General features: G+C 45.7%; 2 protein-coding genes across 6 annotated transcripts in view; both read right to left on the minus strand.

Annotated features, from left to right (window-relative positions):
* Positions 1–13982, minus strand: part of LOC138666993 (zinc finger protein 585A-like) — a 166182-nt gene that overhangs the window by 115050 nt on the left and 37150 nt on the right. The window lies entirely within an intron of this gene.
* Positions 1–13982, minus strand: part of LOC138667003 (zinc finger protein 665-like) — a 65888-nt gene that overhangs the window by 3802 nt on the left and 48104 nt on the right. For all 5 annotated transcript variants that reach the window (XM_069755217.1, XM_069755220.1, XM_069755218.1 and 2 more), the window contains 5 exons: positions 13132–13281; positions 12823–13002; positions 12616–12739; positions 12439–12536; positions 2232–2322 (listed from right to left, as the gene is read on the minus strand). In XM_069755217.1, coding sequence (XP_069611318.1) covers positions 2232–2322; positions 12439–12536; positions 12616–12739; positions 12823–13002; positions 13132–13209 — 571 coding nt within the window. In that variant the 5' untranslated portion in view covers positions 13210–13281. The remainder of the gene's footprint in view (positions 1–2231; positions 2323–12438; positions 12537–12615; positions 12740–12822; positions 13003–13131; positions 13282–13982) is intronic.

A 13982-nucleotide genomic window follows, 5' to 3' on the forward strand; every position in this document is an offset into this window, starting at 1 on the left:
GAAGGTTTTCCACATTTCATCCAGGCTAACTTTCCGTTTCGAGGTGGTGCTGGTGCACAAATTGCATTGAGGAATTCCACTTCCTCCTCTGCCATGTGCTTCCACAAAACCCCTGCTGTCAGGTGGGAACGTCGTTAGTAGCGCGTCTACCCGAGTGCACTTGTATTACTGCATTTTCTAATCATGCTCTAGTGATGGCACGTAGTCCTTGTAGCAGGGATCCAGCAGGGTGGCCAGATTGAGAATACCAAAAGCGTGCACAAACCGCCTGCACTTTCTGTAGAAGCTCTGACATCTCGAGGTAATTTTTCAGGAAGCACCACCAAATTCAGCACATATACCAGGCAATGGATGTGTGTCAAACCGGCTAGGCCTAGAACTGCTACGATATTTTGCCCGTTACCGCACACCACCAGGCTTGGCTTGAGGTTCAGCAGCACCAACCACTCATCAGTTTGTCGGTTGATCTGCATTCCACAGCTCCTGCATGGTGTGGATTTTTTTCCCCAAACAGATAAGTTTAAGAACAGCCTGCTGATGTTTCCACCTGGCTGTGCTGAAATTGGTGGTGCAGGTGTTATGCTGATCGGATGACAAGGGGGTAGAGGAAACAGAGTAGGTAGAGGAGGAAATATTCACAGAGAAACCTTAAAAAAACAAACATATTACAGCACCAAAGTTCAGGTTTCCATTGACTTCTATTGGGTTCGGGATTAATCAAATAAATAAGGCAGCGCTCCGTAGCGCAATAGCTTGCAAACATGAAATATGAAAATTGAATTGCATTACTGCACTAGAAATATGAAAATTGAGAAAGCTTAGTGCATAAATTGGCCAATTCATGTGTACCAGGTAGCCACGTTAAGACGTTTCTTGCTACCAGGACCTAACAATGCCTATCCTCTCTTAGAATAAAGTCTTCATCTGAAAAATGGCAATTTGAACAAACCGAAACTGTCCAAATTTGCCTAGACAAAGTTATCTAAAGTTTTACAGAAATTTGATTTGCAACAAATAGATTTGCTCATCTTCACTTTATTCTCGCCCAATTAATGGATCAAGATATTGCATGCAAAGGAAGGCAGTTCCTGCACCCACCCAAAATGCAGATCTAAAGCTGAAACACTGAGCCAAGCGAGTCCACAATTTGCAAACATGACTATTTTTGACATGATTATCTGCATCCAGTCTTATTAAACTGCATGCCTACAACAGCGGAACATCTGAATACCTTTATATAAAAATTCGAACACTGGCCTTAAGGAGAGACAGGAGCCCACGTTAGAACGCAGAATGACCTTCCCCTGATCTATTGCGTCCGTCTACGTTTGTCTCAGGCATGTGCGTATACCATTCTTGTGTAAAAAAAAAAATCAAACCTAGACAAAGTGGGTTTATGTCTAAGAATTCAACATTATTTACTCCACCGCCAGCCTTCTTTAAGACTGGTGTGCACTGAGGCAGTCTTAAAGAAGTTGTCCAAGACTTTTTTTTTTTTTAACCGAAGGTCTAAAAACTAAACAAACAGTCAGGTAGTTTCTAACAGAGGCAATTACCTGCCTGTAGCAGGCAACAGGTCAGATCGGTCACCTACTGCTTCTGGCAAAGATTCAGCTGCTCCACATCAGCAGAGCAGCTCTTCTTCCAGGCTATCGTCGGTACATAACTGTGCCGGCCGAGATCGGCGGTGGGCACAACAGTCAAATAGTTAGCAACTACGTGCATGTTAACTCTTAGCACATTGTAAGAGAAATAGTCCTGGAAAACAACTTAATAAATCAATTCCTGAATTCCCATCAAATGTTCCATGTGAACACAACAAGGCATAACTTCAGACATCATGGTGATTGACAGCTGTCTTCCTACAGTTAAACTAACAATCACATGACATCAGCAGTCATGCCACATCAACAGAGCAGAGTTAAAGAGTAGCCGCCGCTCTGTTGACGTGACATCACCAGAAGATGCTGAATCAAATGCAAGAGTGGTCTGTGACCGCTCTTTGCCTACAGAGATCGGCAGTGGGCACAACAGTCAGGTAGTTAGCAATTACCTTTGTGTTATTTCTTAGCACATTGTAAGAGAAATAATCCCTAATAACCACAGCCCCTAATTCCACATCAAACATTTCATGTGAACACACCCTAAAAAACTCATCATCTAAAGTTACTTTACAAGCCAGTGACTGATTAGAGTTGGTGACTTCTCTGCATTTAGTGGTCACTACTCACCTGTGCGGTTATCTATAGGAATCTCCTCTTTACACCACTCATCACCCCTCATGTATGTCTCTGTAGTATTAATATGGGGCAAATCTTCACCCTGAAAGAAATATTGTAAAAGTCACAGACAGATAAAGATGTTTGAGAAGATCCAGACAACATCTAATGTCTATGATCAGCTTTATCCTGTCATCTCCACTAGATATAAAACATACACTGAATGTCCATATTACTAGAGACACCCATCTAGTGACACGTAGGATCTTCTTTGCCCTTCAGAACCTCAGATATTAATCATGTCATAGATTGCACAAGGTGCTGAGATTGTTTCCCAGGAATACTGGCCCATGCTAACAGGATAGGTTCTTGCAGTTGCCGCAAATTAGATGAAGGTGCCAAGATGCTCTGAATAACCAATTTTACCTCATCCCAGAGATATTTTATAGGGTTAAGATCAGAGGAATGTGAAGGCAGAAAATAAGGAAAACTCACTGTCATATTCCTGGTGTAAAATGAATAGAAGATCCTGGCACCTCCTGAACCTGAAGTGAATTGATTTATGACATAAAGGTATATTTGTGATGCTGCAGAATACGAGTATATTATAATTATAGGACACTAATGAAAAGTACTGTAACGATATGGCTAATGTCATGGTTTATTGTTGTCAGTTTTATATGATCACTATGGACTGTTGGCAGCTGGGCAGGGAAGAGTTACAGAGGGTCAGTCCTGCAGCTGGGCACCGGAGAGCTAAAGAGGGTCAATCCTGAAGCTGGGCGGGGGGAGAGTTTCAGAGGGTCAGACCAGCCACTGAGCAGAAGGGAGTTCCAGAGGGTCAGCCCTGCAGCTGAGCAGAAGAGTTCCAAGAGGTCAGCCCTACAGCTAGGTAGGGGAGAGTTCCAGAGGATCAGCCCTGAAAGATGCACAGGAGAGAGTTCCAGAGGGTCAGCCGTGCAGCTAGGCAGGGGAGAGTTGCAGAGGATAAGCCTATTAAGTGTGCAGAAAAATTTGGAAGAATGAGAGAGGTTTACTCTATAAATAGACCCCTGGGTGCTATTAGAATTTAGTTGTAGATTGAAAGTTCAAGAAAGAAAAGTAAAAGACTGAAGCAAAAAGGCTGGAGCACGGTGTACATGACAAGGAAGGATGAGGAAAGCCTGCTTTTAAACTGCCCACTGATAAGTGTCCAAAAAACTGAAGTTTAGTTGGCAAGAAATCAGAGATCCGGTAGGGAAGTAGAAAAAGCAACTCTAGTGATTCTGAGCTGAAGGTAAAGAAAGGTAGCCAAGCATTTGTGGGGACCCTGAGATCACAAGGACAAAGGCTAATTATAAACTTGACTTGTAGTCAGAGACAATTTTAGACAAAGTGGGGCCCTGGGCAAAAGTTTAAGGATATGTGCCCACGTTGCGGAATAGGGTGCGTATTTTTCCTCACCTTTTTTGTAAAATCCGCAGGTAAAACGCACTGCATTTTACCTCCGGATTTACAGTGGATTTACTGCGGAATTAATGCAGGTTTTGTGCGGGTTCCAACTGCGGTTTTACACCTGCGAATTCCTATTATGGAGCAGGTATAAACCACTGCGGAATCCGCACAAAGAATTGACATGCAACTACAATGCAGCGTTTCCACGCGGTATTTTCTGCAGCATGGGCACAGCGGATTTTGTTTTCCATAGGTTTACATGGTATTGTAAACCGCATGGAAAACAGCTGTGAATCCGCAGCGGCCAATCTGCTGCAGATCCGCAGCAAAATAGGCATTTTTGTGTACTCACCATAAAATCTCCGAGCCATTCTTTGGAGGACACAGACCATGGGTGTGTGCTGCTGCCACTACGAAGCTGACACTAAGTGATACAAAAAAAGTTAACTCCTCCCCTGCAGTATACACCCTCCTGCTGGCTCTCAGCTAACCAGTTTGCTGCAAAAGCAGTAGGAGATCAATAACAATATATGAGCATATAGCATGTCACATTATATATGAGAGTATAGCATGTCAAATTATAAAACAAGCACAAGCTAATAATAGGGTGGGAGCTGTGTCCCCCAATGAATGGCTTGGAGAAAAGGATTTTACGGTGAGTACACAAAAATCCCTATTTAGGGGACACAGACCAGGGGACGTCCCAAAGAAGTCCCTGGGTGGGGACAACATCAGATCAGGCCCTGTGTAACCGCTTACAAGTGTGCCACCGCGGCCTGCAGAGTCTGCCTGCCCAGACTCACATCTGTGGAAGTGTAGGAATTATAGTGCTTCAAGAATGTATGCGGACTGGACGAATCCGCAAGCTTGCAGGCATGCTTTGCCCTGGCCTGGTGCCTAGAACCCTCGGTAAACAGGGAGATAGGCTGACATCTAACATGGAAGGACTCCTGAATGGTGAAACGAATCCACCAGGCTAACATGGCCGATGAAACGGCTAAAACCTTCCTGTAAATGTCAGGAAGCCTTCCTCTTACCATCAGGATGCCCAAATAAAGAGTCCAACCTTCGGAAGGACACCGTCCTCAAGACGTACCTACTCAGAGCACTCACTTCGTCCAAAATATGGGGAACTCATTCCATTTTGTGGACGGGTGCGGAAAGAGATGAGGGAAGAATGATGCCCTCATAACAGTGGTAATACAATACCACCTTGGTAACAAGGGAAGGGGATGGCCTGAGGACAACCTTGCCTTGAAGGTAATAAGGGAAAAAAGTCTGAAAGAACAGAGCAGCTAGCTCCGAAGACTCATCAGGAAGAGGATATCACAGAGAAAAAAGGGCGACCTTCCCTGATAGTAAAGTCTGTCCGGATCAAAAGGAGTCTACTGTAATACTCCCAGGACCATTAAGGTCCCAATGATCTAACGGTATGCGATAGGGAAGAACTACGTGTGAAAACTCCCTGCGAGAAAGTCTCTACTTGCAGTTTTGTTGCAATAAGGCGGAAGGATACTAGTTCCGCAAACAAAAAACTGACGTGGTCAGTGTGGATCTCCGAGGATCACTGGGTCCTTTCTGCTTCCGAAAAGCTTTCAGAAGTAGTGGAAGGGGAGTTAAGGAAACTGGTACCTCGGAAGAACCAGAGCATGCAGTGCGATGGCTCTTGGATCTCGAGGCCGAACCACGAACTCGAGTACATTGGCGTTCAATCTGGACGCCATCCGATCTACAACTGGAGAGCTCCAGGGAAGGCAGATCTGATGGAAGACTTCTGGGTGAAGTTCCCACTCACTTGAGGCGGAACTCTGATGGCTGAATATGTTTGCCACCCAGAGTTCTACTCCTGGGATATGTACTGCCGAGATCACCGAATGATAGATCTTGGCCCATCAGAGAATGTGAGGTACCTTGGCCATGGCGCCTGACCGTGGGTACCTGCTAGATGATTGACGTATGGCACAGCTGTGGCATTATCCAATTGAATTCGGATGGGGTGACCTGCCAGAAGGCAGTGGACCTGCTGTAGGACTACCGTTCAGATCTCCGGAGCAATGATCGGGATAAGAAGACTGGCATTGGTAGTTACTAATGACCATTGAACCGGGAGAACGGCCCTGGATGAAGAAGGAGCTCAGAGACTACAGTCTGAAAGTCTGTTTGACTTGCTGAAAAAGAGCGGAGCGAAGAAAACTGCTTCCATTGTCGTCAATATTTTTCCTCAGAACCCTCCTAGCAAAATCGAATGAAATGAGGGAATGAGTGATCAAGTGCGCGAGCTCCCTGTTGAAGGGCCATGACCTTGTCTCGAGGGAGAATTACCATCCTTCTGGAAGTGTGCAGGATGATCCTCAAAAAGGAGGACCTTGTGAAAGGTTGTTAGAAGTTTGAGGTCCAGGATCGGTCTTACTTTTCATTCCCCTTTTTGGAACCAAGATCCCTTAGATCTAGACTGTCCTGGACAACCCTTCCACTGCTGTTGGGTCTGTAGGAAACATATGATCCTTTATTAGTCTCCAGCTCAAAAGATTTGATTGTGAATCAAAGTAGTTAAGGTCTCCAGCCAGGAGACCATTGCTCTAGCAATCCATGCAGCGGCTAGGGAGCGTTGAGCGCTGAACCCGAAGCTGCAAGACGGAACAAACCAGATTTGCTATCTGACAGTCCATGGTATTTTTAATTGATGATAGATCGGGCAGGGACACTGGTAGGTATACCATAGGAGATTCTACCCGGTTAATCTGCCAAGTGGCAGAATGCGCCTCTGCATCCAGCAGGTCATAGTCTCTTGCCATCGCCGCTCTCTTTTGACGGTGCAGAGTTAAAAATTAGGAACCCTCGATCCACCATCCTCTTAACAGGGAAGTGGAGAGGGATCGTCTGCCTTCGTGCGTCATCCGCTAAATAGTGGTGATGCAGAGGGGGGTGCTCGGACGCCAAAAAGGGTGCCTCTGTACATCCACAGAGTTCAGGTCTCCGGGTGGACAGGACAGGTTGTCTGGCGTTAGGCCTGGATGCAGAATAGGATACATGGAGGCAACACTCCGTCTGCTCGTCTGTTGATGGTGTGGGGAGATTGGTGCCCTTTAAAGGACCTGTCGCCCTTAAAAATCAGACCAGGCATGGCATCCCACGTAGAGGCTTCTGTCCAGTGAATCGCTTATCCGGACTGAATGGCAAATGCTCTACGAGGGAGTTTAGTCTCCTTATGAGGGACACTGTGTAGTATAAAGCAGAACCAGAGCCCTCGTCAGTGTACAGAGATTGGTTGATGATATAAATAGGCGAATCCATCCTTTACTGAACCTCTGGCAAGTCCAGGTCCAAGGCAATATCCGATCCATATTCAGAGTCTTGTTCTCAGAAAATCCTTGGGGAGAGAGATCATGAAATGAAACTTCCGTTTTCTAGATGCCTGTACGTTTCTAGGATACTCGCGGCCCCTGCTAGCCGACAGCTCCCATGTAGGAGAGGGACCATGTATATCGAGCACTCCGAGCCACAGAGGGATCGCGGAGAGATTCAATCTCTTGGTCAGAGAAACCATGGATTGCGGTCAGTGATGAAGTCCACTGAGGGAACTGGGTACTCTGGGATAAACTGGGATCAAAACTGGTCATGTGCCTTTAAGACAAGGGAATACTGGTCATGTGCCTTTAAGACCAGGGAATACTAGTCATGTGCCTTTAAGACAAGGGAATACTAGTCATATGCCTTTAAGACAAGGGAATACTGGTCATGTGCCTTTAAGACCAGGGAATACTGGTTGTGTGCCTTTAAGACCAGGGAAAACTGGTCATGTGCCTTTAAGACCAGGGAATACTGGTCATGTGCCTTTAAGACAAGGGAATACTGGTCATGTGCCTTTAAGACCAGGGAATACTAGTCATGTGCCTTTAAGACAAGGGAATACTGGTCATATGCCTTTAAGACAAGGGAATACTGGTCATGTGCCTTTAAGACCAGGGAATACTGGTTGTGTGCCTTTAAGACCAGGGAAAACTGGTCATGTGCCTTTAAGACCAGGGAATACTGGTCATGTGTCTTTAAGACCAGGGAATACTGGTCATGTGCTTATAAGACCAGGAAATACTGGTCATGGTCATGTCATGTTGCAGAGTCATTATGCCCCTTTAATACAAAGTCGTGGCCCCTGTGTGAGCCGGCCGGGTGGACCTAGATGGCCACCTGGAGTTGCAGAGGTGAAAAAATCTCGCAGATAGCGAGAAGCGCCAATTCGGGGGGCAGAGCCACAGGCACGATGTGGGCGGAGCCTCGAGACTTCCATGAATAGGCCCAAGCCGGGGCCTAAATTTCTGCAGCCGGCGGGAGCGATACCAGCAGTAGAAGTGAGGGGCGTTGTAGTGGCCGAAAAAAACAGAGTGCTTCCGTGCCAGGCGAGAAGCACCAGAAAAGTGGGCAGAGCCGCCTTATGGCGCCAAAGTGCGCCTCTGGGGTGCGGCCCACACATCGGCCGAAGCCAGGGGCTAACTTTTTGCAGCCGGCCGGAGTGTTAACTCTGGGAGGTGGGCCACAGGGAAGCCCGAGACTGCCTGTGAGCTGCAGAGGTCCACCGCTGACAGGATCCACTCACCATCGGTGCGCGTCCTGGCATGGAGCCACAGATGACTACAGGTCAGGTATTGCAGCGTGGACGGTGAAGGGATAGAGGGATAAACCTCAATCCATCATCCCTTTGTTAGGGAGGTGGAGAGGAACCGTCTGCCTCCTTGTGCCATCCGCTTTATCAGTGATGGGACAGTGTGGGCTGCTCGGACGCCAAAGAGAGGGGCCTCTGTACATCCTTGGAGTTCAAGCCCCAGGGTGGACAGGGCCAGTTGTCCGGCATTAGGCCTGGCTGCAGAAGAGGGTACATGGAGGCGACACTCCATGTGCTTGTCTGTTAATGGTGTGGAGAGATCGGTGCCCTTGAAGGGGCCGGTCACGCCTAAGAATCAGCCCAGGCTTGGCATACCAGCATCCCATGTCGCAGGAGAGGATATGGAGAGGCGACACTCTCCGTGCTCGCCTGTTGATGGGTCGGGGAGATCGGAACCTTGAAAGGATCCGTCGCCCCATTCGAACGTGGAAAAAATAAAATAAAAAATGTAAAAAGTAAAAATAAAATAAGAAAGAGTTGTGGGTCTAAATAGCAAACCCGTACGTGTGCCTCCTACGGACACTAAACAAGAACTGGTTAGCTGAGAGCCAGCAGGAGGGTGTATACTTCAGGGGAGGAGCTAACTTTGTTTATATCACTTAGTGTCAGCCTCCTTGTGGCAGCAGCATACACCCACGTTCTGTGTCCCCCAATGAGGCGAAGGAGAAATCCGCAACGTGTGCACATAGCCTAAAGTGGGGCAAAAAAGGCTAACCTATTGTACAATGACAGAAACATTTTGGTTGTATTTACATACGCTAATTTTATGCCGATAAACAAGGGTGATTGACAATATTGAAGTTGCTGAACGCTTGTTTCCCATTTTTGCTCCAACATAAACTCTCCAATCACTTGATGAATAGGAAGCACTTTGATCGTTTAGTATAATGCACACCACATAGTCCTCCAAATAGTACAATGTACACCCCATAGTCCTCCATATAGTATAAAGTGCCCTATAGTCCTCCGTATAGTATAACACGCACCTCATAGTCCTGTATATAGTATAATACACTTCCCGTAGTCCTACATATAGTATAATACACTGCTCATAGTACAAAGCAGCCCCATAGAGTACAATGTAGCCCCATAGAGTCCTCGACCCTGAATGACAGTTGGCCTCAATGTAGAGTCAGTGTCAGTGAGGGCCGGGGGAGTGGTTACAGCAGCCGCTCTGTATACTCAGAGCAGTGACTGAACCTGCAGTGCCTCCGCCTCCATGACTGAAACCGAATGCTGGCAGGGAGAATAACGTTCAATAGTGCAATTTATTTGACAATTTAATAAAATGGTGCCTCAGTCAGTGCATGTTGTGATTGTGCCTCGGGCATGTTGACAGTGTATTTGAATACCTCACGAAAATGGAAGTCTCTCTCCCCTGTCTTCCTTGCCGGTGAAGCAGCTGCTGCTCCAACCGACTTTCTGGCATGCATCAGAGGCTTCAAACAGAAGGACACACACACATGCAGTGGGGAAAATAAATATTTGATACACTGCCGATTTTGAAAATTTTCCCACTTACAAAGAATTGAGAAGTCTGTAATTTTTATCGTAGGTACACCAACTATGAGAGACAGAATCTAAAAATAAAAAAATATATAAAATCACATTGTATGATTTTTAAATAATTAAATAGCATTTTATTACATGAAATAAGTATTTGATCCCCTACTTGTCACGGGTTTACCGCAACAGAAAGGAGCCAGAGGACTGCAGAGTCTGATTTTTCCTACTCCTGCACTGATTAGAAGCACTTCACCTATTCATAGTAAATTGTGTAAATTTATTTTTGCAGTGCAATCTTATCAGTTGAGAGCTCCTGGAGAGTTTAGGCTCCCACCTGTGCACTGTTAGCCACTCCCATATCCTATATAAACTGGGTCCTGGGTAGCTCTCTGTCAGAGCTAGCTATTGCTGCATGGCTGGAGGTTGTTGTTGGTGGTTGTTGTTGGAGAAGGCGGTTGGTGGATTATCTGTGACTGTTGCTAGGTTTTGAGTGTATGAAAATTCCCTTTCTGCTCCAACTGTGGTTTAACCCCATCCTCGACTCTCCAATGCACCCCACTGTTATTTGTGTGTGTATATTTGTATGTTTGGTATTTTTCGTTACATCTATTCATATTACCTCGTTAGTCTGGTTTGTGTATCACGATACACTACTACTCCCCTCTTCCCTGCATGGGGGAAGGGTACAAACTGAGGGTGGATTCAGGAACTAAAGGCAAGGTATGTGGCCCCGACGTCTTCACCATCAGAAGTAATCTGGGGAACAGGGTGAGCAAGGGTGCCCCTATTGTTAGGGACAGAGAAGGAGCCACTGGTCCCGGGACACCTGACAACAGAGCCGTGACACTACTAACTAACAAGAATTCTAGCTCTCACAGACCTGTTAGTTTTTCTTTAAGAAGGCCTCCTACTCTGCACTCATTATCTGTATTAATTGCACCTGTTTGGACTCGTTACCAGCATAACAACCTCTCCACCATGGGAACAAGACCAAAGAGCAGTTTATGGACAGCAGGGACAAAATTGTAGACCTGCACAAGACTGGGATGGATAATAGGCAAGCAGCTTGGTGAGTGAGAATGCAACAACTGTTGGCACAATTATTAGAAAATGGAAGAAACACAAAATGACTGTCAATCTACCTCAGTCTGGGGATGCACGCAAGATCTAGCCACGTGGAGGTAAGAATGATTATGAGAAAGGTCAGGAATCAGCCCAAAACTACATGGGAGCACCTGGTCAAGGACCTGAAACACACAGCAAGGGATCTAAGGAGTGGCTCCATAAGGATTTCAAGGTCCTGGAGTGGCCTAGCAAGTCTCCAGACCTGAATCCAATAGAAAATCTTTGGAGGGAGCTGAAACTCAATGTTGCCCAGCAACAGCCCCGAAAACTGAAATATCTGGAGAAGATTTCTATGGAGGAGTGGGCCAAAATCCCTGCTGCAGTGTGTGCAAACTTGGTCAAGAACTACAGGAAATGTCTGACCTCTGTAACTGCAAACAAAGGTTTCGGAACCAAATATTAAGTTCTGTTTTCTATTGTATCAAATACATATTTCATGCAATAAAATGCAAATTATGTAAAAATCACACAATGGGATTTTTTTATTTCTAGATTCTGACTCTCACAGCTGAAGTGTACCTACAATAAAAATTACAGACCTCTCCATTCTTTGTAGGTGGAAAAACTTGCAGTGTATCAAATACACATACATACACACACACCCTGGGTTGCAATGGGACACCTCTACCAAAGCAACACTTATATTGCAAGTAATCAATGACTACATGTCATACGTCATTACCCTTGTACCATAGCGTAAACAGCTGCTATGAAGAGGCAAACTCACAATACTTAAGTTCTAGTGTCAAAACATCAATCCACAGGTATCAGAGGACTCAGAATGTGCTAAAAAATATCCTCCATCAGTAAGAACTGTGGACCCCTGACAGAAAAGGTCCATGAATTGACACTGCTTGTGCCAAATCTTGACCCTCCTAACATCAATCTGGATTAATCTGTGCAATGATTTCCATTGCTCAGTAGTATAATTTTTGCCCTCTTTTGTCAAATAAAGTTTTTCCTTTCTGTAGGATGGCAATGACCCTGGAACTGGCCACTGCGGCTATCGCCCATCTGTACTAAGTAATGATGGCTGCATTCAGACACATTAGTTGAACACTAGCGCTGTATTCATCTGCAGTGTGTATAACTGTACCACATGTTCTTAGCGCTATTGTTCACATTTTCCTTGATACGTTGTATCCATCCATGGGACCCAATAAAACTGGACATTTTTCATTGATCACATCTTTCTCAGTATACTCTTCACATCACTGAATGTAAAAAAAAAAACAATGTTGCCAATTTTTTAAATACTCATGCTCTAATAGTGTTTGAAGTAATTCATATTGCTCAATGTGCTTATTCTGAAAACTGATCACTCTGATTTAGGTCGCAGTGAGACAGCAATATAAATCTGGGAGTCTGAAAGTGTCTCTAATAAATTGTCCATTCAGTGTACCATGCTGGGGGATAAAAAATGACTGAACACAAGACCTTCACAGCCTCCTACACATCATAGGGAAGATCTCATGACCCCTTCTCTCCATCTACCTGATGATCCTGAGGAACATTGGTAATTTCTTGTTTACAGCCCTGTGGAGGAAGAGGACCAGGACATCTCTCTGGTGTTGTCCTCTTACTGGATTGATCTGTAGGAAACATATACAAGGACTGAATTCATTCTTTCCATACAGATAATTATAGGCCATGTGTATTTATTCCTATTACCTGGTGATGTGAGGGGCTGGGGAGTCTCCATCATGACGTCCTTGTACAGATCTTTGTGTTCTTCTAAATACTCCCACTCCTCCATGGAGAAATAGACGGTGACATCCTGACACCTTATAGAAACCTGACACATACAATGATACCGTCATCCCCCAGATCCCTTAATGGTGTTACTGTATAATGTCCCCCCATTCCCAGAAGTATCACCTCTGCAGTCAGCAGCTCAATCATCTTGTAGGTGAGTTCTAGGATCTTCTGGTCATTGATGTCCTCATGCATCAGGGGGTTAGGTGGAGGCCCCGTGATTGGACTCAGGGGTGTTCCCCATCCATCAGACACAGGGGCCTGACAGCGCTCACTTGAGGTCTTCTTCACTACTGTGTAATCCTGGTTATGGAGAGACACATTAATAAATCTCACTACAGACATTTCCAGAGTCCTCACCTCTCCAGTTCTGTCCATCTGTTATTCCCATAGATAAGAATGATGTAATGTGACGTCATCAGAATCTCTCACCTCTCCAGTAAGCCGGAAGAGGATCTCTAGGGTGAGGTGTAATATCCTCTCTGCCATCTTGTCTCTGTCCCTATCCATCCTTGTAGGGTCATTCAGGAGAATTCTCTTATATAGAAGATCTCCACTGAGAGGATCCGATATTATAGGGACCTGAATGGGGAGAAGATGACGATGTAACATCATAAAGATCCCATGTAAGAAACCTCCGGAGCGGTTACCGGCGTCACATGATCACTACATCCAGTCATGGCCCTGTCCTGCCCCTAGTATAACACACAGCCCGATTATAGTCAAATACAGAGATTTATCACAGAATATTTCCAATTCAGTGTGAGCAGGCTGCGGGATGCAGTGACGGACAAGAGACAGAGCAAGGGTTAACAATTTTACTGAACACATAGATACTTCACGCAGGGAGATAAACGGTTAAATGGGGAAAAATAAGCAGTTCAGATGTAAAAGCATATACTGGTGGAAGGAACAACGGATATAGTAGGAGTATTAGTTTTGATAGGGTTAACTTATCCAGTCAGGCGGTTTTCAGGCTGCGGGGGTTGCAAGGCAAGTGGTGGGGTCAACAATGGCTGGCACTGGGTTGGTCCGGTAAAGTCCTGGAGATAACGATGATCCGTCTTCTGACGGCAGCGGTTAGTTTCTGTTACCCTGCACTGAGCTCCTAGTCCATATACTGATGCGGTAGAGAGGGTACGGGCCACAGCAGTGTTTGAGCCTAACATGGCTTTGCAAATATACACCGGGGGGTCAGGGCGCAGATAAAGGTCACACACCCGGTGTCTCTCAGGCGGCCCCTGTGCTGTACTTGTGGGCCCGAAGTGTTCGGCGCTTTGCTC

Source organism: Ranitomeya imitator, chromosome 2, assembly GCF_032444005.1.
Source record: "Ranitomeya imitator isolate aRanImi1 chromosome 2, aRanImi1.pri, whole genome shotgun sequence".
Taxonomy (NCBI): Eukaryota; Metazoa; Chordata; class Amphibia; order Anura; family Dendrobatidae; genus Ranitomeya; species Ranitomeya imitator.